General features: G+C 40.6%; 1 protein-coding gene across 30 annotated transcripts in view; it reads left to right on the top strand.

Annotated features, from left to right (window-relative positions):
* NRXN1 (neurexin 1) overlaps positions 1-25254 on the top strand; it is a 738722-nt gene that overhangs the window by 481294 nt on the left and 232174 nt on the right. For all 30 annotated transcript variants that reach the window (XM_075413190.1, XM_075413188.1, XM_075413180.1 and 27 more), the window contains one exon: positions 24524-24705. In XM_075413190.1, coding sequence (XP_075269305.1) covers positions 24524-24705 — 182 coding nt within the window. The remainder of the gene's footprint in view (positions 1-24523; positions 24706-25254) is intronic.

Below are 25254 nucleotides of genomic sequence, written 5' to 3'. Positions count from 1 at the left end.
TTCTGTCTATCTGTCTATCTATCTGTCTTTCATCCTGTTAGTTAGCAACTTTTTTCTTCTTTCCCCGTTTACTTTCCACACTTTCCAGTTCTTCCCCTGCACCTATTCCACTTGCCCAATTTAGTCAGGTGTTACTATTCTCTTGTTTTTTGTTTGGTACTTCAGAATCCTCACTCTTCGATGCTTTGTTCAATATTTGTATCCTGTAATACCCCACAGATGGTGTCCAATGTATCTTGTTAGGCTTTGAAATACTCTTTCTTTCTACTATTGAAACTCTCAGTAATTAACTTTACTTTGCATACAGTTCGAAGGAATGCCTTCAGGCCCCCTTTCCCCTTCTGTTCTCAGGGTGTACTGGGTTTCTCTTTGATTCTGTTTGTGGTAGACACATACTGGTGCAGCATAATACACATTCTCTTATGCTGCACTTCCCTATTTTTTGTTTCTCCCAGAGGCTCTTCTCTTGATTTTTCTTTTCTGTTTATAGTAAATACGTATAACAGCAGCAACTCAGAAGGCACTGACTGTGTGGGTTTAGTGTACCTACTCATCTGCACTCGTTCATCATTGCTTTTGGATTGCTTATACACCTTCAAAGAGCAAGATAGTTCAGTGATGTACTTAAATTGGATGCTAACTGCTGCTGGTTAAAAGGTTTTATCCCTAGTATTTTAAAAAAAAGTAATCATGACTTTACCAGTCCTTCTGAACGTGCAGGTGGATGTTTAATTCCTAATATGCTATGTGAAATTTATAATCTCTTCATCCAATAGGAATAAGCAAGATCATGAAAGTAGAGCAGCCATGTTTTTCCTTAGCAGTTACGCCTTTTAACTCTAGGGAGAGTGGCACTGGGTCTATGCATACCTTGACAATACCCACACTGTCTTAACTCTGGAGCTCTAATTTATAGGTCTAATTCAAGGCTTTAGAGTCCCTTATATATTTGCTGGACAGATTTAGATTCCAAATTTAGATGTTCTGAATCTTCTCCACCTTCCATGGAGAGTGAAATTTCTTCTTCGGACTATTTAGGAAACCTATGATCCTAAATGGAGCACTTAACTTCGATGCCTAGAGTTAGCTGCTGTTTTGTGTTCTCTTAGGCACACATTGCATCATGTGGCATTCTCCCATTTAGGAAACACAGATCTTGATTATCCTTAAGTAATAGTTGTCATTGATTTTAATAGGGTTGGGCTCAATGGAAAGGTGTCTCAGGTGACATTCAACGTTCTTTGAAGTTGGGGCGATATGATAATTCACTTTTACTACCCAAAGATATTTTGTTGAGTTGTTTTTTGTTTGTTTGTTTACCAGCAAGTTTTTTTCTATCAGTTATTCTGTCCTACTGGGCATGTATTTTGGACCTCCCCCAGCTCTTGGAGGAAATCTCATGTACCACCTTACTCCGTCTCAAATATTTATCTTCTGGCTTTTTTGTTGAAGCAGTGATTCAGGTTAGGTAAAAATGGATTGATACAAATCCAAGACTGATGTGGTTGGAGGATGGGATTGATTAGCAGCATGCTTACTGTGCAGTCTATTGCCTATGTGTGGACTGAAAGGAAGGGAAAAAAAGCTTACAAGTGAATCAGAGCTACTGAATTTTACAAACTGCTTTGAAAGAACTAAGTCTTAGTTAAAGATTCAAAGTTACAAAATTAATAGTAAGCTTCATACTGTACAAGCTCTGAGTGGGTGCAAAGCAAATCTTTTGTGTGTCTCCTTTTACAACTTCTCTGTTCTTAGTGCCTGTCTGGATCTAATGATCAGTTAACAAAGCCTAAATAATCATTTATCACCTGTTAAAATTGTTACAATTTTTTATCAACAATTTGAGAACTTCTGCTTTGCTGCTATTGTCCTCTGAACTCCTCCACCTATGTTAGTATAGAAAATCATCCCCTCCTCATGCACCTGAGCTTGTTGGTGGTATTCTTGCATCCTTTTTAACTAGCAGTAAAGAGCACTGTGATACCAACGCAAGTAGCATGGGCAATAAACAGGAGGAGCTGGAAGCCATTATACAGCAGGATGTCTACGACTTGGTCACCATCACAGAAACGTGGTGGGACAAGTCGCATGACTGGCATGCTGTTATGGATGGCTACAGACTCTTTAGGAAAGACAGGCTAACAAGGAGAGGTGGTGGAATTGCTCTATATGTGAGGGAGCAACTGGAATGCATTGAGCTTGGCCTGGGGGCAGATGAGGAACGAGTGGAGAACTTATGGGTTAGAATTAAAGGACAGGCTCATAAGGGTGACATTACGGTGGGTGTGTACTACAGGCCACCTGACCAGGAAGAGGAAGTTGATGAGGCCTTCCACAGGCAGCTGCAAGCAGCCTCACAGTCACAGGCCCTGGTTATCATGGGGGACTTCAACCACCGTGACATCAGCTGGGAAGACCATACAGCTAGGCAGGCGCAATCCAGGAGGTTCCTACAGAGCATCGATGATAACATTCTGATGCAAGTGGTGGAGGAACCAACAAGGAAGGGTGCTCTGCTGGACCTTGTATTAACAAACAAGGAGGGACTGGTGGAGGATGTGAAGGTCGGAGGTAGACTCGGCTGCAGTGACCATGAAATGGTTGAGTTCAGGATCCTGCGTGGAGGAAGCAGGGCGATAAGCAGGATCAAAACCTTGGACCTCAGGAGGGCTAACTTTGGCCTCTTCAAGGAGCTCCTGGGAGGAATCCCGTGGGCCAGGGCTCTCGGAGGCAGGGGAGTCCAAGAGTGCTGGTCACTTTTTAAACATCACTTCCTCCATGTTCAGGAGTGGTGAATCCCCCTGAGAAAGAAATCTAGCAAAGGAGACAGGAGACCTGCATGGTTGAACAAGGAGGTTCTAGCGGAGCTCAGGTGGAAGAGAAAGGTCCATGGAATGTGGAAAGAGGGACAGGCCACTTGGGAAGAGTACAGGAATGTGGTCAGAGCATGCAGGGATGCGACGAGGAAGGCCAAGGCCCACCTGGAACTGAAGCTGGCAAGGGATGTCAAAAACAACAAGAAGGGCTTCTTCAACTACATCAGCAGCAAAAGGAAGGTTAGGGACAATGTGGGGCCGCTGCTGAATGAGGCGGGTGTCCTGGTGACGGAGGATGCAGAGAAGACAGAGCTACTGATTGCCTTCTTTGCTTCAGTCTTCAGTGCCAAGGCAGGCCCTCAGGAATCCCAGGCCCTGGAGGTAAGAGAAGCAGCCCACAGAGAGGATGACTTTCCCTTGGTCGAGGAGGACTGTGTGAGGGATCGCTTAAGCGATCTGGATGTCCACAAATCCATGGGCCCCGATGGAATGCACCCACGAGTGCTGAGGGAGCTGGCGGATGTCATTGCTGAGCCACTCTCCATCATCTTTGAGAGGTCCTGGAGGACTGGAGAGGTGCCCGAGGACTGGAGAAAGGCCAATGTCACTCCAATCTTCAAAAAGGGCAAGAAGGAGGACCCAGGGAACTACAGGCCGGTCAGCCTCACCTCCATCCCGGGAAAGGTGATGGAGCAGCTTATCCTGGAGGCCATCATCAAGCAAGTGGAAGAAAAGAAGGTTATCAGGAGTAGTCAGCATGGATTCACCAAGGGGAAATCATGCCTGACCAATCTGATAGCTTTCTACGATGACATGACTGGCTGGGTAGACGAAGGGAGAGCTGTGGATGTTATCTACCTTGACTTCAGCAAGGCTTTCGACACAGTCTCCCATGATATCCTCCTGGGGAAGCTGAGGAAGTGTGGGCTGGATGAGTGGTCGGTGAAGTGGATAGAGAACTGGCTGAATGGCAGAACTCAGAGGGTTGTCATCAGCGGCGCTGAGTCTAGTTGGAGGCTGGTGACAAGTGGTGTCCCTCAGGGGTCAGTACTGGGCCCAGTCTTGTTTAACTTCTTCATCAACGACCTGGATGAAGAGTTAGAATGTACCCTCAGCAAGTTTGCTGACGACACCAAACTGGGAGGTGTGGTAGATACACCAGAAGGCTGTGCTGCCATTCAGCGTGACCTGGATAGGCTGGAGAGCTGGGCAGAGAGGAACCTGATGAGGTTCAACAAGGGCAAGTGCAGGGTCCTGCACCTGGGGAGGAACAACCTCATGCACCAGTACAGGCTTGGGGTGGACCTGCTGGAGAGCAGCTCTGCGGAGAGGGACCTGGGTGTCCTGGTGGACGACAGGTTAACTATGAGCCAGCAGTGTGCCCTTGCTGCCAAGAAGGCCAATGGGATCCTGGGGTGCATCAAGAAGAGTGTGGCCAGCAGGACGAGGGAGGTTCTCCTTCCCCTCTACACTACCCTGGTGAGGCCTCATCTGGAGTACTGTGTCCAGTTCTGGGCTCCCCAGTTCAAGAAGGATGAAGAGCTACTGGAGAGAGTCCAGCGGAGGGCTACAAGGATGGTGAGGGGACTGGAACATCTCCACTACGAGGAGAGGTTGAGGGAACTGGGCTTGTTCAGCCTGAAGAAGAGAAGGCTGCGAGGGGACCTTATAAATGCCTACAAATATCTGAAGGGTGGGTGTCAGGAGGATGGGGCCAAGCTCTTTTCAGTGGTGCCCCGTGACAGGACAAGGGGTAATGGGCACAAACTGAGGCACAGGAAGTTCCGTCTGAACATGAGGAGGAACTTCTTCTCTCTGAGGGTGACGGAGCACTGGAACAGGCTGCCCAGGGAGGTTGTGGAGTCTCCTTCTCTGGAGATATTCAAGACCCGCCTGGACAAGGTCCTGTGCAGCCTGCTGTAGGTGACCCTGCTTCGGCGGGGGGGTTGGACTAGATGACCCACAGAGGTCCCTTCCAACCCCTACTATTCTGTGATTCTGTGATTCTGTGCCCGAGGACTGGAGAAAGGCCAATGTCACTCCAATCTTCAAAAAGGGCAAGAAGGAGGACCCAGGGAACTACAGGCCGGTCAGCCTCACCTCCATCCCGGGAAAGGTGATGGAGCAGCTTATCCTGGAGGTCATCATCAAGCAAGTGGAAGAAAAGAAGGTTATCAGGAGTAGTCAGCATGGATTCACCAAGGGGAAATCATGCCTGACCAATCTGACAGCTTTCTACAATGGCATGACTGGCTGGGTAGATGAAGGGAGAGCCGTGGATGTCGTCTGCCTAGACTTCAGCAAGGCTTTCGACACTGTCTCCCATAACATCCTCCTAGGGAAGCTCAGAAAGTGTGGGCTGGATGAGTGGTCGGTGAGGTGGATTGAGAAGTGGCTGAATGGCAGAACTCAGAGGGTTGTCATCAGTGGTGCTGAGTCTAGTTGGAGGCCGGTAACTAGTGGTGTCCCCCAGGGGTCAGTACTGGGCCCAGTCTTGTCTAACTTCTTCATCAACGACCTGGATGAAGAGTTAGAATGTACCCTCAGCAAGTTTGCTGATGACACCAAACTGGGAGGAGTGGTAGATACACCGGAAGGCTGTGCTGCCATTCAGTGAGACCTGTATAGGCTGGAAAGCTGGGCAGAGAGGAACCTGATGAGGTTCAACAAAGGCAAATGCAGGGTCCTGCACCTGGGGAGGAACAACCCCATGCATCAGTACAGGCTTGGGGAGGACCTGCTGGAGAGCAGCTCTGTGGAGAGGGACCTGGGTGTCCTGGTGGACGACAGGTTAACCATGAGCCAGCAGTGTGCCCTGGCTGCCAAGAAGGCCAATGGGATCCTGGGGTGCATTAAGAAGAGTGTGGCCAGTAGGTCGAGGGAGGTTCTCCTTCCCCTCTACACTGCCCTAGTGAGGCCCCATCTGGAGTACTGTGTCCAGTTCTGGGCTCCCCAGTTCAAGAAAGATGAAGAGCTACTGGAGAGAGTCCAGCGGAGGGCTACAAGGATGGTGAGGGGACTGGAACATCTACCCTACGAGGAAAGGCTGAGGGAGCTGGGCTTGTTCAGCCTGAAGAAGAGAAGACTGCGAGGGGGCCTAATAAATGCTTATAAATATCTCAAGGGTGGGTGCCAGGAGGATGGGGCCAAGCTCTTTTCAGTAGTGCCCAGTGACAGGACAAGGGGCAATGGGCACAAACTGAAGCAGAGGAAGTTCCGTCTGAACATGAGGAAGAACTTCTTCCCTCTGAGGGTGACGGAGCACTGGAACAGGCTGCCCAGGGAGGTTGTGGAGTCCCTTTCTCTGGAGATATTCAAGACCCGCCTGGACAAGGTGCCTGGACCCGCCTGTGCAGCCTGCTGTAGGTGACCCTGCTTCGGCAGGGGGGTTGGACTAGATGACCCACAGAGGTCCCTTCCAACCCCGAACATTCTGTGATTCTGTGATTCTGTGATTTATTGAGGTTGTGGGACTTGTCACATGTAGAACAAGCAAATAAACTTTAGGCATCGTGTCTAAGCTAGCCACAGGCAGTCAGGCATCTCTGGGAAGGGATTCTTTCTGTCACCAGTTAGCTGTTTAGAACAGACAGAATGAACTTATGGAGAGACATGACTCTAGGAGCTGTGTTTCAACACCTTCCCTCCAGCAGGGAAGCTTCGTATCAGCTTCACTCTGTTGTATCTATGTCTACTCCATGGACCTAGCAGAGGATATGCAAACCCTTCCAAGTGGTACTTCGAGTTTTACAGCTCCAGAGACAATCTCCTTTTATTTCAGTGTTATTTTGCTTCACTTCAGTTGTCTTCAGATGAGTTATTCCTAATTTACTTAGGTATTAGTAAGAAAAGAAACAATCCATAGGCTCAATATTTTTGCTTTGAATGCCTTTACCTTCATTATAATAACTTAATAAATTGCAAATTGGCAGAAATTAGAAGATTTCTTATGTTGCATTTGATGATACTTCAGAAACTGATGTATGTGTACTGTATGGCTTTTGGGATTTGGTTTTTTTTAATTTTTTTTTTAAGAAATGAACAAAATTCCTTGACATTGCAAATTCTACCTTGTAATGTACTAAGAGGGAAGCCTGACTTCTAAACAAGTAGAAGATATAGAGGCTATTTTTTTACTAATCCTGTATTACTGACCTTGTCGAAGGCCTATTAAGAAAGAGTCAGCGTTGATCACTTTTACCACAGTCACAATTTATGAGAGTATTATCTCACATAATCGAAATTCTGCACTTTATGCTACAGTTCTTCTTTTGTGCTCAATAAATGACCGCGTTATTAGCAAGTATTTATATAGAAGCCTTGAGTTTAGTTAACATTTCTGTGGGCAAGAATCTGATAGTACCAAAACCAGTACAAACAGCAAAAACATGGAATAAAGATCTAGAAGATTACAGGGAAGGCTGGACCTGTTTGAATAGCAGAGGTATGGTGATTAAGACTCTAGGTATCCTCTAACGCATGAATCATTGCAACATGAGTGGTAGCATGAAGCTCCTCCTGGATAATCTCTTCCTGGGCTGTAACAGAGCCTGGAGTCTCCAGCTGTGAAACCTCTGGCTCTCACCTTTCTCAGTGTGCTGGTTTTAGAGCACATATCCAAATGTTCTCCTTGTGGTCCTGATTTTGCTCTTCATCTCCCATTAGTGATAGTGATGTTTTCCTCCTGTCAGTTTGTCCTTGCTTGCTTCTCCCCCACCTTCTTCGCCAAAGTATATGCTACTGTCATATTATGACTTCTTGGTATCATGCTTGTCGTGTGATCTACTTGCTGTATCTTCCTGTTATAACACGATTTTTTCCTCCAGCTATATATCTGATTATCATTCACTGCTTTAAAAAATGCTTCAGTTTTACTGTTCCTATGCACTTTCCTTTTACTTCAGGCAAAGGACAGATTATGCTATCATGGTAAAATCCGAAGAATACTTATAAATGCCTCTAATGGTCTGAATTCTGTCCCTTTTTTAATAGAAGACCATTGAGTATGTGTCCCATAGTAGTGGGTTTATTAGAAAGGAAAAGTCAAATGAAAAAAACAGGAATAAAGCTAGCGATATACATTAGAAAATTAGACATATCAGAGTCTATCAGTCTAGCATCTGTTTGTAATTTCCAGTTGCTCTGCTGACAATAATGGGGTTACAGTAGTGTGAAAACTGAATCAATAAAATCAGCAACATGCCCTCTGAGTGGTATAGCATATTGCATGGCATGGAATATTGCACTGTATATTTATTCCAATAAAACCAAGCCACTATTGATGCAGTATAGTAAAGGGACAAAAAATATACTGGTGATTATTTCTGTTTCTCTGAGCATGACTGGCATATGCTGTTTGTATTTTACTTGGAGTATAGGCTGATTGATAAAGAATTAACAGTAGTCATAATAGGTTTTCTCTTCATTTATCTCCAGTGATGTCTTTTACTTTCTAGCGTGTGCGTTACTGCTGCAATATATGCTGTTGTGAGCTTGACCTTGGACTGGTTGCTGCAAGTTTGAAATCCGTTGGAAACAAAATTTGGCCTGTAATGCAGCCCGCTTGCTGCAGTGAGTGTGCTGATGTGAACAAGTGACCCTGCTTTCCAGTGGTGTGTTGGGTAACGACTGCAGAGTCTGAGGTCTCCGTGCATGGAACCATACCCTCAAAATCCTTCCCACCAGCTCTGTGCACACCCAGCTGTACGAAGTGGATACGGATTGTGGAGGAGCAAATAATATGGTGTTTATGGTGCTTGCAGAAAGACAGATGAGACATGATTTTGAGTCTGAGATGACAGAGAGAGCGCTACAGAAATGTTTTTACATCTTTTCTGGCAAAATTGGGAGCTGCTGCTGGCGGAGCATTGCTGTGAACAGTTCTGAAATTCAGCTGGTGGCTCCCAGATGGTCTGAAAGGGTTCACAAAGCAAACGTCTTCAGGTGCTTTGAGAACAGGCTGCATTACCTGACCTAGCCCAGTTTTCTACACAGGCCAGGCTGCTTTTTTCTCTCTTCTTGTGTGTGATTGTTAGCTGCTGAATGTGGAGAAGAAGGTCACGCTGGTGGTTGTAGTTGCAGAGTTGGGCTTTCTGACAGTTGTCCAAAGGTCAGGCTGCTTGTTCTTTTATTATCTGTCTTGAGTGCAAATAAATAAATGAAATACACTGAGGCAAAAAACCCCCCAAACTATAGTAGTTCAGAGTATCTTTTCAGTTGAAAGGGCACTTTATTCCAGTACAAAACATTGTATAGAAGAACACGAGGAAAACATACCAATTTGGCTTCTTTTGAAAATGCTCTCTGAAGAATGCCAGCTTGGAAAGCAACTGAAAGAAGCAGGGGGAACCATTGGTTGTTACACATGATGTGACAGCTGAAGTATCTTCTTGAAAGGAGAAGAAAGTTCCTCAATAGCCCTCCTCCATCAGTACAGATTGCTATAGGAAGCAATCTACTATATGCTGCCCAGAATTAATAAATTGAGTTATTGATGTAGGATCCAGGTCACTGCCTAAACTGTAGGGAAGACTTAGGGGCACAGTGTCTTGCTCAAACAGTATGGTTTTTTTCTGCGCAGAAAGTGTATTTTCTCGGAGATACACAACTCATACTGACTCAGCACTCGAGATAATGAATCTTTGTCTGAAGTTGAGGTTTCTGTGTATTAGCGACAGCATGATATATTGAGGCTGACACTGATAATGAAACTAAGTAATCATCCCTTTTAAAACAGGAATTACTTGATGAACATTAACATGAATATCAGTGTAAGTACAGGGTGTGCTTAGTACCATTTAACATGACCTTCATTTTGATAACAGCTCTAATTAGGTGGTGTTTTGTAAAAGCTGACAGTTGGTTGTGTTTGCATTACTACAGTACCTCATGGATTCTGTTTATCTGCAGTTTTGTGACTTTCACTCTTTCTTTACCATCTTTGTCTTATCCAATGAGTTTAATCCCTTGAGCAGATGTAACGTCCACAGAATATTTAAGTGTGCCCTGACATGGGTGCTAGGAGAAGAGTGCTCGTCAGGGCTGTGGTTTCAGTCCCATGGCATACACAGCTCTCAGCTAGGGCCATCTGGGCTATTCCAGAGGAGGAAGAGGCATCAGTTCAGCTGCATCAGCTTCCCGAAGCCACGTACCACAAGGTCTCTTGGACACTATTGCTGCCCTAGGAAACAGTTGATAATATACATGGGATAGCATAGTCTGAGCCTTGAGGGATTCTTGTTTGATACGCTTTCAGAGGGTTTGCTGGTGGCTTGGCTGTGCTTTACGATTGTGTCAAGTTTATGAGGTTGAGCTAACATCTTACAGAAGTAGACTTTACCACCCACCAGCACAATTAGAGCAAGACTGGTTCTTTAGGTCTGACATCTTTTTTTATGCATAAGCATAAAGTGGCTCACAGAGTAACTTGAATTTCTTTGTCACGTTTTCTTCCTTGGTTATCCTATTTTAGGAATGAAAGTGAATCTGGTATCTTCTTGTGACTCTTGCAAGTGTTGGATTCACTTCTGTTGACATTACTGTTGAAGACATGCAGTGTGATTCTAATCCAAAGCTTTTTTTGTATCCTTTCTCTTATTCATGGCATATGTATACCTTCTGCTTTCCCTTAAACCCACACCTGATCTTTGTATGGAGTTGCTGTTATGTAGGCTTTGAGGGAGTCAGGGCACACAAGACAGTTAAAAAACATCAGTTCCCAACATCATCTCGTGCAGTGGCAGAGAATCAAGTTTGGCCTTCCTATTAGTTGTGCTGTTTTTTCTGTACTGGAAATAAGAGGAGAATTGTTCGTGTTTGTGAGATGTTGAAAAGCAAACTGCTATGGAACATGAAAATGGCTTGTTATTTGCAGTGGTTTAAAACAGAATTAGGAGTTCATCCTTATTTTTTAAGGAGTCCTTAGGGTATTTTGGGGTCACATGTAAAAATTTTCATTTCAGCTGTTAGTTCTAAAAGTCTACTTTTTCTTAGTGAAAGTTTGGATTCCCTCAGTTTTTTATATTGTAAGATTATGAGACTTGAGGGAGGATTCCTGTTCATGAAACACAAGACGTTTTTCATCACTGCTAAGATTTTGTGTAGTGCAAATATGAATAAGTCAAATTTAGGTGTATAGACATCAATGAGGTTTAACAGGAATTAATAGCAATTGCTGTTTAAGGAAATAGTCTTGTGTTTTTCTTTTTCATTATAGTTCTAGTTTAACAATCCTATGGGTAAATTTCATGTACAGCCAAGACTGGATGTAGATGAGTCTGAATTTCTCCAGAAAACCTAGAAACTGCTCTTTGGGGATTTGTGAATTTTTTTTCCTTGTATGCTGTTATACATATTCTTTTATTTATCAAAAGGTAATTTGAAGCTTCCATTCCTTCTCTTTTAGTGTACAAGGAGTTAGTAGCTTAAGGACACTGATATTGAACATCAGCTGTAAGGTCACATATTTTTTTCCGCAAGCAGAAGAGGGAGAATTGTTTGGAGACGTGGCCTGTGGCTCCGAGAGCTGCTTGTGGTTTCTGCCTCATGCTTAGAAACCAAACAATTTGTTAGAACTCTTTCAGATTAGGATTAGGAGAGGGTGAAAGGAGAAATACAGAGTGACTGAAACCCTACTTTGAGCATATCACTTTATCTGAAACACTCTCATTACAAACAGTTGCTGAATGCTTTTCTATTCAAGGACAATAAGAATTAAAAATTGGGTTTTCTAATCAGATGAGAACTTCATTACTTTGTTTCAGACACCAAGGCACACATCATTTTTAGCTTTGCAAGTCATGCAGTTTAACCTCACAAGGCTAATTGGAAAGCTTGATTTGAAAAAAAAATCCTATTTTAGAAAGGTATATTTTCAGAAGGTAGTAACAAGAAAGGTGTAGAAAGTGCTTCAGCTTTGAATAGGGTAAAATATGTTTAAGAGCTGAACAAATGATTTTTTAAAAATTATGCCTATTTTTACTGAAGATATTTTCAACCCAATAATATATAATAGCAGCTTGCATAATCGAGCATGGCAGACAGGGACCATTGCGCTCCTAGAGTTAAGGGTGCATTAGTGTTTCTATTACAGTCTTGTGTACTTTATGAGATAAGATGGTTATAATAATTGGTTCCAGGCTGAAACGTAGCTTGAAAGATTGAGACCTGAGATCACAAGTTATATTTTTAGAAATGTATTCTGGGAATTGCTTAAACTGCTGTGGTTTGTTATGATATACTGGATTCCCAAGGTCCCCATTAAGGTTCATGGTCGCATTAAAGGCAGTTTTGTGTAAACAGGTGGGCTGGCACAATACCTGTGCAAGTAGATTACAGTCTCATGCCCTCAACCAGCTGGCTGCCATTTAAATAGATGCTTAATCCCACCATATCAGGACCTGTGAGTGTATTACTAATTGAAGCATAGGTCTGAAATTCCATTTAGGCATACTGAGGCCTTTGTGCTCACTGGGAGCATAAGGATTAGTGTGTCCGTCCTGTATCCAGAGGGCCAGCTCTGAGGTACTTGCTGGCAGATAGGACTGTTGGGTGCTGGTTCTTTGCTCCTCGGCTGTGCAGGCTGGATCAGGGGAAGCAAGACCCTGCTCCAAATCCCTGCATTTGACCTCCTTCCTTGGATGTGCTCCATGATGCCTCTGCTACTGACTCCACTCCTGTGTGGAGCAACATGAGGAATGGTGTCATGTACGCCAAAAAGGTGTGCTATGTTTCTCAGCTGGGGCCTAATTCACTTAAAACTTGGGGCCAAGATGTAGACGAAGTGACAAATAAAAATTGTTCCCATTGTTTTAGACTCCCCACAAAGCTCTTTGGATTATCTTTGGCTCATGCTACATGATCTGCAACTTCTCTGTGGCTAAGCAGAACACACTGTTAGGAATGTTTCTGTACTGTTGACTAAGTGTCCGTCAGAAATGGAGGTCCGGTTCTCTGCTCACTTAGGTTTTTAGTTTGAGGTGACTTTGGTTATTTCATTTGGGATTACTGCTTGCTTGGACTGAAGAGAAATAGGCTCAGGTTGTTGTTATTGCCGAAAGCAGGGCAGGTTCTCCATACCTTGCTCTGTTCCTACCTGTATCTTGAGGACAAGGGTGTTGGTTTACCCTTGCCGTCTGACAGTGTTATTCCAAGAACAAGTAATAGCTTTGTGAGCAAAGAACTGAGCTTGTCATCGATATATTTTCTAAACTATTATTCTTGAAAATGAGCATGAAAACATTTTCAGCGTGAATGAGATGTTACTGTCGCATTTGGCCTGAGGTATTTATGATTTACTCCACAGCATCAAAACAAAGTTTGTCATGGAGCCTCAGGTAGTTATCCACTTGCTGCTGAAGAAGAGATATTAGATAGGAAAAGCTACACGGAATTTTTATATACAGAGTGATATCTGTATATAAGGGACTGGGCTACTGGAAACATTTGTCTTTTCATACTCTTAGAATGTTGAAAAGCTTTTTATGCTATGTATTAATTCGTGTAAATTGCTTGCCAATTTAATATCAGCAGCATCTAAACAGTAAGTAATTGCTTATGATAATGAGTGCAAACTAATTTACTGGAATGTGTTAATATTCACAATGCACTTTAGAACAGCGGGTATTCCAAAAATACTACTCTCTTGTTTAACTGCAGTGTTTAGGTTGTATTGTTATTACAAATGATAGCAAAATCATCACAAAGCCTGCCTCTCATTGAATAGCCATCTTACTGAGACTCCAGCATGTGTGAGCAAGGAATATATAGTGTCCTTAGAGAACTAAACAGGATATGAACAAAACCTTCTAGAGTTAAATAATGAATCTTAATTTCTGATTGATGTTGATTAGATGAACATTTATAAGACACACAGAGAGCCTTCTTTCCCGTATGACTTGTAAAATGTAATTTAACAAATTTCAAGACAAATAGCATACAATCACTTTTTTTAATATTTGGGCGTCTTCAGTGGATTTTCTCTTTGTGTGAGATGTAGAAACATTTCTAAAAACGTATGTTATGTGAGTGTGTGAGAGAAATACACTGTGGAGTAGGAGTCCTCAAAACTTCCCAGTTAGTATGCCTTAGCTGATTCTGCAAGACTGGTTTTAAGGGTATTTGAGTCACTGGGTTTTCCTTCTTTTCTTGGGCGATGTTCTGGGTTGGGTTGGGTTGGGTTTTTTCAGCAAACTTAGATGGTTATTGACTGGTTATTGAAAAATGGGTTATCTCTGAGCACATCTCTGCACAGAATCATTTTCCACATGCATTGGTGTTACTTACAGTTTTGAAAGATTCTTGTGTATATTACTAGAAAGTGCTATATTAAAGTAAGGCTTCCCAAACTATTGATCTTCGTTTCATGAAAATGAAAGCAATCCAGCCAGACCTTTGGAAGTGAAAGGCCTACACAAAATCACTGCTCTAAATAGGCTGGGTTCATCTTCAGTGGGTGATTAATCGCTCGCCTTTCTTGCATACACAGGTCAACTAAATCATAGCTAATAGTACTGGCATATGAAGTGTCAGAGTTGAGTTAGTCCCTGTTGAGATGAATGAATGCTTACACCCCAAAACTGTTTTGTCAGGTTCTCTCCAAACAGTGTCATGGAATCCCAGTGGTTAAACCATGCTCCCTAATTACTCAACTATGTAAAACAGTGGAAAGCATAAGATGCCTGTTTTTCACTGCAGCTCTTTATCCTCTGAAGCTGGCAGTGAATTGTTGCTTACAAACAACAGTATAAGGACTTCCCAAAGAAGAATGACAGCAATTATCATAATGGCAAGGCATGCAGCGTTTTTGTGCCAGACCACAATTGGAAACCTATTATGTAGTAGAACAGGAAGAAGTAGGAACGAAGTAAATTGGCCCAACCTGGCTGGCTGCTATTACCTGTTATTATAATGGTCTAGTAACCTTAAAGATTCAAATACAGCTGGATCTGTGTACCCCTATTAAACACTATTTGTTTCATGTGCAAATTTGGTAGCAAACATTGATGTCCCAAAATCAGTGCTTGGGATAATGACTAGGAAAACTTTCCAAATAGAATATCATTTGTAGCTACTTGCTGGTTCTTATTTTTTGGGCTTCCTCTGAGCCAACCAACCAGGTATTTTTGCATTGTATTCATCGTTTACCTGATACTTTTCTGAGGTTTGAGTACATGTAATACTAGTGAAGACTAGCTTTGGTTTTAAAATTTGAGGATTTTTAAAATCAGTTATTACTCTGTGTATCAAACAAAATGAAATATCATTTATTTCTGGGCTTGCTCGTGCTTGGAGTAAGAAAGATAATACAATCCTACAAGACTGCAGTTAATATGTAGCCTGCTCATCAGTCCTTCCCTTTGCCAGGTCCGCCTCTGGGATGCCTCTAGCAACTGAACAGCTGCTTCAGTGGTGGATTCGTGTGCTTCAGGGAGGCTTAAGCTCTATGTTTTTCTGAAGATTCAGTATATTTGATTCAGTTCATTTTTGTTAGAAGAAGAATGGTTGCTATTTTTCCATTTCAGGATGTAACGTCTCTAAGAAACTATGCTCTTTCTGTTTTTCTTCAGCTATAGCCTATGCATGTCTACTTGAAAATGTTCAGAAATGCTATCACAACACTATTGGGTCTGCTGTTAGCAATTGAATAATTAGTAGGAAAGCATGTATGCCACAGAACTTTTTACTCTACCTTTACAAATAAGCAATATTAAACTTTGTTGCACATTGTCCATAATACAACTTGCTATTGTCAGAAGAGGCTCCATCTCAGCACACTCTGTAAGTTGCAGTGTTGCCAGTGCCATCATTCTGTTGCAAGTAGTAGTAGCATCTTGTCTTAGTCCAGCATCTGACACTCTTGTTGTGCTCGTATCGTTTTTCAGTGAATTTAAAAGGCTTGCAGTTAGCAGTGCTTTTATTTTCAGCATGTTATACATGTCTTCTAAGACAAGTTTTTACTACTTTTGAGAGCTCTCTAGGTATTATAGGATTTTCAAGAGTAAATTATGAGATGCACAATTTAGCAAGCAACATAATATAAGTGTCACTTAAAAATAACTAAGTTCATACAAGATTGGCTAGCTGGAGTACTGTGTTAGTAAGGAAGCCAAGAAGAAATAAAGACTTTAGCCTAGAAGCATACTAGACTTTTGCAGCCAAACTCCTGTGCATTTTAACATAATTAAATAACTTAAGGCCAGCTATATCAGATGTTTTTAGCTTCATTCAAAGAATAGGGGCTTGCTTTTTAATGGTTGCCAGAAGTGCTGCAACAGTTCTGAGAATGAGGATACTGTTGTAGGTGCTAGAATAAAAACACAACTTCAGGCACTCTGTTTTACATGAAATAATGACTTTAAAAAAATTATTGTATTATATCTTTGAAAAGTACATTGCCTTTTGGTGGACCTATACAGAGAAAATGTAATTTTGGATTTTCTTCTACTGTTTTTTGGCCTATATGCAATATGTGCATTTTGGGAGATGTTCAGATCCTGATGCATAAGCAGTTTGTCATCAAATTACAGGCCTCCCAGTTGAGTCAGCAAGCTTGGAAACTTAACAACTCAAGTTACTTGGCTTACAGAATTTCTGACTTTTGCCAGGTATCCATTGAGTTTGTAAGGTGTCTGGACTGGAACCACTGAATAATGTCACATAGGCCACCAACAGATGGTAACAACATTTGGTCTCTGTCAACCCGCATAGTATTTGAGTTAATGGCCTAGTTTCTGCATCCTGTGACAAATGCTTTCAACTAACCAGCCCTTTAACTGCATTCTTTTTGTATATTGGCACAACTAATAAGCCATAAGAAGCAAATCAGTGCATGTGCAGTCCATTTATTTTAATGGAGTTTAATGTAACAGTGGTTAAATTAAAGTATAGGACCTTGATGTTTCCTAATGTAAGGATTGTGGGGACCACCAACAGTCCTATTGTCTTCAAGAGTACTTCAGTTTACCAATTTCAGTCTGACAGTGTCTTTACATTATATTTATCCGGAAATATTTTTCATCTCATTGCCTTCTCATGTGTGTTTCCTAACAATGCAATTTCCACTTCTCTAGACACTGTTCAAGAAATTTATCTTTAACTATATGTTGACAAGGTTGTAGGAGGAATAAAACCTTCCCTTATTTATAGACATTTGACTTTTAATTTCCATCTGACTTTTTGGCAAGCTTTCAGAAACAGACACGTTGTATCCTTGTTGCCTTTAATAGAGTTCTAATGGATTAAAATATTTCATGTTGACTGCAGTATGACATTCAAAGCAGTCTGTGATTTCAGAAATATATCATTTTCTAACCATCTACATTACATAAAGGTGCAGAGCAGTAACAGGGAATTACTTGGCTTACATTTCATACAGAAATGTTCTATATTCATTTTGAACAGCCATCCATACTGCAAAAGTGATAGGTAATAGGCAGCCTGTAAAATTTTTAAACTAAGAGATTCTGGAGAAGAACAATAATTTTCTTTTACCAGTCTGTGTCAGATTTGCGTTAGAAAGACTTTACCCTTTCATAAAATAATCATTTTTGTATAAATGAACATGCTAATGAGATCAGCAAACCCCAGAACTTTTTTACTGGGGATGTTTCAAATATAATCAGAATGATTTTACAGAATCAGTGCCTAAATGCTATCAAGCCTATTAGCATTCGGTAAATCAGCTCATATTTTGTTAATAAGTCAAATGAACAGATACTTGAATTTCTACATTCTCTTAGGAGTCCTTTCAGATAGCTCGTGCTTAGCTAAGGTCCTTCTCAAAATTATATTCATTTTAAATACAATTGAAAGCTCTTAGTTTGATGTGCATACTCAAACTGAGTAGTACTTTACTCCGGTTAAATGATCTATTCTAAATCAATGGGGTCATTTGAGATATAAGATGCTACTTGATTTGAGTAAAGATATTAGAATTACTCCAGTTGAAAAATCCTTTAAATTCTTTGAAACTTTTATTTTAACCATCTGTGTCATTTATGATGGTAAGAATCATGCTAACTTGCAATACTGATGCTAAGCTGCATAAGAGTTGTCCTTTGTAGGCATACACATCCATTGAGCCGTCATTATGCACAAGTTTTAGCTGTTTGTCCCTTAGTGACCCTACTGAAATCAGTAGAGTTAGATATCCTCATTGTAGATAAATATGATACATTTTGGCTTGAAATACGAATATTTTATTCCAAAAGCAACAAAAATAATGAATCCTGATTTTGTATGGAATGGTGCCTTGTTTCCCAAATATTACTCTGTCTTACTTCAAGAATCCAATAGCTTCTGTTCCTTTTTCCTTCCAGAGCTCCTGATGACATTGCAAATGTGTGACACCATTGTCTGGCTAGCGTAGCACACTAAGCGATTGACTGGCCCACCAATATACAGCTATCAATTGCCCTACAGGTCATTGCCAAACAAAAAGTGTAGTGGTTAAATTCTACATATTCCTCTTTTACACAGTCAATGACTTTCATTAAACTGCTAAGAGTAAATTTTGTTTGAAATTTCTGCCTATCCCTCTCTCAAATTTGGCTGAACTTCACTATTAGATTAAAAAGTAATTGGAGAATGAGCAAGGACAGTGGGTATGTTGTTCCAGTCCGTAAGGTTCTCCTCCACAGAGAAACTTTCTAGAAATAAGACTTCACATTTGAAACTGGGGAATTAAAATTGCAAGAGCCATCAGAACTGGAGTGGAGTATTTTTTCTTCCACTTTATTATGGCATGCAACGTAAAATATAAACGATGAGATATAAAGCACACATTCAGAAAGAAGGAGGGTTTGTATTTGTATAGCACTTTTAACATTTAAAGGGTCTTAAATAAGTTTGTCAGTCTCCCCACAAGGAAAAAGCATTTATCTTGCATTACTGGGAGAGAGATGCTGTGACCTAGTTCATGGAGAAGCATTCCACTGAGTTCTCAGCAAATGCAGAGAATTAACTGGAATCAGACCACACGTCAGTCCAAGTGGCTGAAGTCAAAGGTGGAGTCGCCGATTTGTCAGTTGAGCCAGTGACCAGTGTCAGTTTGAGCACTCCTTTTAGTCCAGACACTGTTGCCAGAAAGTCAGTTTATGGGAAGACCCTAGGGATCATTTTAGACAAGTGAGAATGCTATTGTGCCACCTACAAAGCATTTACCAGGTCATGGTACTGTCCAAGTATCGTTGCCATAGACTAGAGGAAAGGAGAAGTAAGAAAGGAGTGGTTTTCTGGTTTTCTGGTTTTCTTGATTTGTTTGCGTTTTGTTTTGTGCACATGCATGTGTGTGGAGGGGGAACATGGTGCTGAGCTGATTGAGCTACCTATAGCAACTCTTGTGGTCTGAGGAAAAAAACTTGCTTCTGTATTACTGCCTCAGATCTGCAATAAATGTCATTTCAAAGGCCAGGATGCTCAGCTTGACTTGAGACTTGAGACTGTGTCTCTTTGTTTTCATCAGCATCTTTACCTGAAGTGGCAAGATGATATCATTAAAAAAGATACTAATAACAAAACCCAGCAATGGTCTTTGTCAGTGCTGGTTTGGTCAGTGAGACTTCTTATGATTACTCTGGTAGAATGCAAGATCAATGAATGAAGTAATGAAATTATCAAGGAATTATGCTCTGCGGTTTGTGACATTACAGTTGACAAATGTACTGGCTTGATAAGACTGCTAGGAACAGTCATAGTTCTAGTGTGCAGTCAGATTGGTTTAAGGACCTAACTAGAAATTGTTTTGAGTAGCACTCAATTTCCAGGAAAACTATGACCCTTTAAGATTTGCCAAGGGGAGTGTGGTCAAAGGAAGACAATAAATACACTCCTAGATCCTATTAGCCACAAGTCAAAGATGAAGCTGCCCAGAAAATTATACCTTTCTCCATTCTCACACCTGTGGCTTAAGCTTTTTGGAGAGCTACAGGCAATGATACATTTGAAAATCTCCTTCCCCATCCAATACACCTCTTTTGCTGTTAAATAGGCTGTACTCAGAGAAGCCTCATGTCACTGCTGCAGCAAAGCAGGCTCCTGCCTGGATTAGTGGGAGACAGTGTACTAGGATGCCTTCAGGAAGTGGTCAGTTCAATCTGACCTTTAGTTTGAAATACTTCTTCCAGCAGCTCTTCCCATCTTTTTCCCATGGTTAACCCTAATGGCCATTCCCTCCTCACCTCAACCCTGTGACATATGTTGACTGTTCCGTGTAAATAATAACACATCACAGTCTTAGAAGAAACACACAGAATAGTTGTTTTTTTAATCCACCAGACTGATTATCTCGAAACATCCCCATCTATCCCTCTGTCATATCATGTTTCAGACTTCAAGCATTCCTTTCTTTACTTACCTTAGAAAATCTGTACAAATCTACTTATGGAAATTTTCTGTACTTTTCTGGAACTTCGGCTTGGGCAGGATGAAAATACATTGATGAAAATGTAAAAAGAAGTGTTAATGGAGATTTATATGCTCCCCTGAACATCTCAAGTGTGATTTATACCTCCACATAGATGTTTTGGCAAATGTGTATGTATATATATAGATTCATATTGTAAATGCTTCACTCTTGGTAATTAATAGTACCTTGCACAAATAGTCTCACTGGATTCAGCAGGTTTATCAATGCAAGTAATTACTTACCAGTGGGAATAAAAGCGTTTACATTCTAGCCCAGAATGAAGTAAAGTACCGATAACATACAGAAAGAAGACAATTACATTACTGGGTAATTTCTCATTATAACCAGCAATGCTTACCCTTCATATTTTTTATAATAGTTAAAAATTGCTTTACTATTAATGAAAGGGCATCTAATAGTTTTCATTACTGAAGTTTACAGGCTTCAGTCTTTAGTTTTCCAGCTACAGTGTGTGATGCAATCATTTGTTGGGGTCCAGATCTCAGTCAGACCATTGCTTTCGCTTAATTGGCATCTGAAAGCTGATGTGGATGCTGAAAATAAACAGTAAGTTACTAATTTTATATGGGGGAAAATGGAATTATTTACGTTACCCTTCAGTGCAATATACCTTAAACACAAAATTGGGATGAACATGAAGAAGGTAGAAAGCTGTTGATTTGTTGTTGATTTGAGCAAACTACTAAACTACATCAGATGTGACTTCAGAGCAATAAATATTGAAAAGCTTTGCAGTCATACACCGTAATAGATAGGGTAAATCAGTAGTAAACAAAATATTTGTCTGCTTAATACAGTATAGGTAGGCAGATGTCCTTGAGTTGCTGCCAGGCTGCACTGAAATGAATGCACTATTTCATAAAGATGAATTTTGCAAATAAGTAGGACTGGAGAGACCCAGGCCATTAAAAAACATTATTCTATCTTGACCATTGGCATTGTTACAATAGAAACCATACTTTCATGGTTAAGAATTTCAAAGAGCTGTATAGACATTATTACTAAATATTGTGTAGATGCATGGACGCATAAAGAATTACACAGTAGATTCTGCAGCTGAGAGATATAACTGGCATGTTACAAAGTTGCCTACTTACAAGTACTGTGCTGATGGCATTGCTATTCTTGACATTCTAATTCTGCTGCTTTCAATTCTCTTGAGATGATAAATGCCGAACAACTCAGTGCCATAAGCTAAAAGAGAGAAGGAAGATGACTGGTTTTTAGCAACAATGTTCATAAAGAACGGCAGAGACATTGCGAGGTTTGTCAGAGAGCATAAAAGCCTTTATGGAGCAAGTGAATTAGGCTTCCTCTGTTATTTCTTAACAGAACCAAAATGGATGATAAGCAGGGTGGTTTTGAACAGCTGCTCAGTTTCTAGCTTTTAATAGTTAATGGGAGGCTGGACTATAACCTGAGATCAATCCCAGAGTAATAAATTTTACATTATTATATTTGTCTTTCTTGAAATATAAACACTAGAGGACCTATTCTCAAATGGCTTCCGACCCATTTTTTTCATAATTAATACAGGAAATTCAAAGAACGTGACTCCCTGTACAGCTTAGAAAGAGTCAGATCTGTGTTCATCAGCAAGGATTAATTAGCCTGTTACCAGACACGCAGTTAGTATGAAGAGCTACAAAATGGGCAGTAATAAAGAAGGGAAAGCTTTGCCATAAAAAAATGTAAGCCGTGTTATCATAGATAAAAGAGAAGTTTTTGAACTGTGATGTTGACTCTACATAGTTTAAGAATTACAGCTAGATTTATCCAGTGCTTCTGACATTGACCTTGGCTTCAATGCGACAGCAGCATGGAATGAATGGCTCTTCATTGGTTTATTTGGAGGGCAGTATTTAGCAAAAAACTGCGGCAAGGATTCACTCTGAGTAAGAACAACAGTGTCTGTCATTGTTCAGATCTGGAGACTTACTTCTGGGTCATTGTATTCAGTATGACTCCACCATCGTTTGGCAGGCTTTTTCTTTATCTTCTATATTGGGTAAACACATCTGTTATAACCAAGAAGAGAATTATGCACTCCCACTTAAATCTTACATACCATTCCAACAGTTTCATCTGTGACATTGAGGTGTAAGGAGTTGTTTTTTCTTAGCCTTCTCATTTTTGTTACTTAGAAGAACCTCATTTGTGACGTGACATAATATTTTATGAAGTCAACAGAAAAGCTGTCACTGTTTTTAATGAGCTTTGGATCAAGCCCTCAGTTTTTCATCAACACAGAATAAATCCTTTCACTACAGACACCGATATGACATACAATGCATGAAGATCCAAACTCTGTCACTTTTCAATTGGCTCAAGATTTGAAGTCAACACTAGCAGCAAAGAGGAGAACTTGGGAACCGCTAAGAGTGATGTTACCTGTCTCATGTATCTTTGTTTTAGGATGTACAAGAACTGGCGATTCAACAGCCATTTCTGAATAGCATGCAACTGATTAATGTGGGTTTCAGAGCACCGCATATAAGGAAAGCAAGGGTGGGAAAGCAGGAGATTAGGTTTTTGTCACGCGCATTCCTAAACCAGACACCATTTGCCCGTGTCCACTACCAAGCTTGTTTAAGGCACAGCCCTAATCTTCACTGCTCTTGCACAACTCTTTATAATGACAATAAATCCTGGTTTCACTTGGAGTGTAAGAGAAACCTTAGATACCACATCTGTTACTGTGTTTGTCTTTGCTAAAAGAGAGTTGACAGGTTCTCCTAAAACGCGTGCAGGTTGGTATTTTGCCATTAAGAGAAAAGCCAAGAGATTTACATGAAGCACAGTGCAATCCTGCAAATTAGTTGATCTACAATGAGCTTTACAGTTTAAGTGCCATGCACAGTGCATAAAATTTTACAAATTAATGGTACTGGAAAAAACTAATGAATAAGTATATAATTCTACAAAGAAAAAGTGATGTTATAAATAAACATAGGACATCTTTTCAAAAAGACCAGGTGACCTTTCTACTCTGAAACTGATGCAAAGCAGTCTTGCTCAGCAGTAGAGTAAGATTTTAAGACATCTGGAAGCTGAAGCAGTGGTGTAACTATAGAGCTCTTCTTGTTTTCAGCTTTAGAAGTCTACAGGTCCAAGGGATTTTAGATCCCTTTCTATGCTCACAATATTTTGGTCAATTTTGAAAGAAAGTAAGAAAATGACTATTATGTTGTTAGGCACTTACTCCTTAAGTAGACATAGGAATGAAGCATAAACTAAATTACATTTAATAAAATTCAGAGTAACCACACAGTGAGCCAGCTTAGAACAGCTAGTAAAACTAGACATCTGTATTTACAATGCACTGACAAATCTCTATAAGCGTTGACATATCTTCATAGAAAAGATGTGGACAGTTTGTAGTGACTGTAGAAGTGAAAGATCAGGTGCATGCACAATTTGCCTGCTATATGCTGTTGTTAGGATACAAGTTTTAAATGGAAAATGTCCAGATATGCTGCTGTTTTAGTTCAGAGGAAATATGCTGGTGATGAATTTAAGCACCTGAGTGCTAAGTGGCTTCAGATTACAACACTTGTTTAAAACAGATTGTAGATTTTGTAATTGCACACTGGAGATAATGTGCAAAAATTTCCACTCTTCTAAGTTATACATTGAGCATTGTGCAAATAAGCCATTGCTTACCTAGATGGTAGACTGATATCTTTTTGTCCTGACATGACAAATAAAGTATGTTTCCATTTGTTGTCCCCATCTGTCACAAGCTGATAAACCTCAGATCTGTAACAGTCTTATCTGAATATGTTTGTTAAGGTCTTGCTTTGCAGGGCATGGGGACATATCATATAGTGCGTATGAATTTTCATTGTGTAAATAAGAAGCTGCATTTTTTGTCAGTCGTGAGATAACTGGAATTACTTGATTTCTTCTCCACATAGGCCCAGTTTGGGAAAGCATTTGTTCAACTCATCCCTGTTCTGCGTATAACAGAGACATGTTCTTCAAGCATATGCTTAAGAACTCTCTTGAATAGATGTGCATTTCTGAATCAGAGCTCTGGTATTTTAAGTCACTGCATATGCAATTACGTTATATTCTGTGTTGATTGCACTATATAAAAAGCACTAATATTTGACTTGCTGCAAAATTTTCAGAGATAAAGACCCCTTCATGTTGAAATATAGTCTTGTCTGGTTCTATGAATCCATTTGCTGTATGAGAACATCTTGATTTTTGTATAGCGTGTGATTTCTGGGTTTGCATTGGTGCAAGTGAGCTAATTATCGTTATTTCTGTTTTACAGCGGGAACAACATATATCTTTAGCAAAGGTGGTGGACAGATCACTTACACGTGGCCTCCTAATGATCGGCCAAGTACTCGTGCGGACAGACTGGCAATAGGGTTTAGTACTGTTCAAAAAGAAGCTGTGTTGGTACGAGTGGACAGTTCTACCGGGCTCGGAGATTATTTAGAGCTGCATATCGTAAGTATTATTAACAAATGCATGATATTTCTTCTTGCCTTGACTGTTCTTATATTTGTGGGGTTTTATTTATTTTATTTGCATGTAAATACAGCAGTTAATGAACCTTTTAGGGTCAATAGGGAACTCGGTGATAATGGCTTGTAGCATACAGTATTGTACAGGGTCTCAGACTTTCTCAAAATGCCTTTTACTTTATACAGCGCTACTTCATGCAACTTTTCAATTAAAAATCATACCCTGATACCTGTAGAGCTATAGCAGTTTACTGCAATCTAATTACATAAAACAGGATTTAGCAATGTCAGAGGAAGGTACATTAATCGTGGAGGATTTAATCTGGAATCTGCTGAGGGAATTACAGTCTATCACAATTGACTGTGCTTATTAATACTAGAATTTATCCTCTGATTTCACCACTCCTTTGTGATGATAAATCTTAAGCAGAAAGCAAAATTGCCAAGCTAAGAAGTCTAAAAAAGTAATTTCAGCTGCCTTAAAGCAAATAACTGGCAATCAAAACTGAAAGCGTCTGGATTTTTATGGCAA

Source organism: Opisthocomus hoazin, chromosome 2 (genome assembly GCF_030867145.1).
Source record: "Opisthocomus hoazin isolate bOpiHoa1 chromosome 2, bOpiHoa1.hap1, whole genome shotgun sequence".
In the NCBI taxonomy this organism is placed as follows: Eukaryota; Metazoa; Chordata; class Aves; order Opisthocomiformes; family Opisthocomidae; genus Opisthocomus; species Opisthocomus hoazin.
The sequence above is the reverse complement of the archived record's forward strand: the minus strand, read 5'-3'. Positions and strand labels throughout refer to the sequence as shown.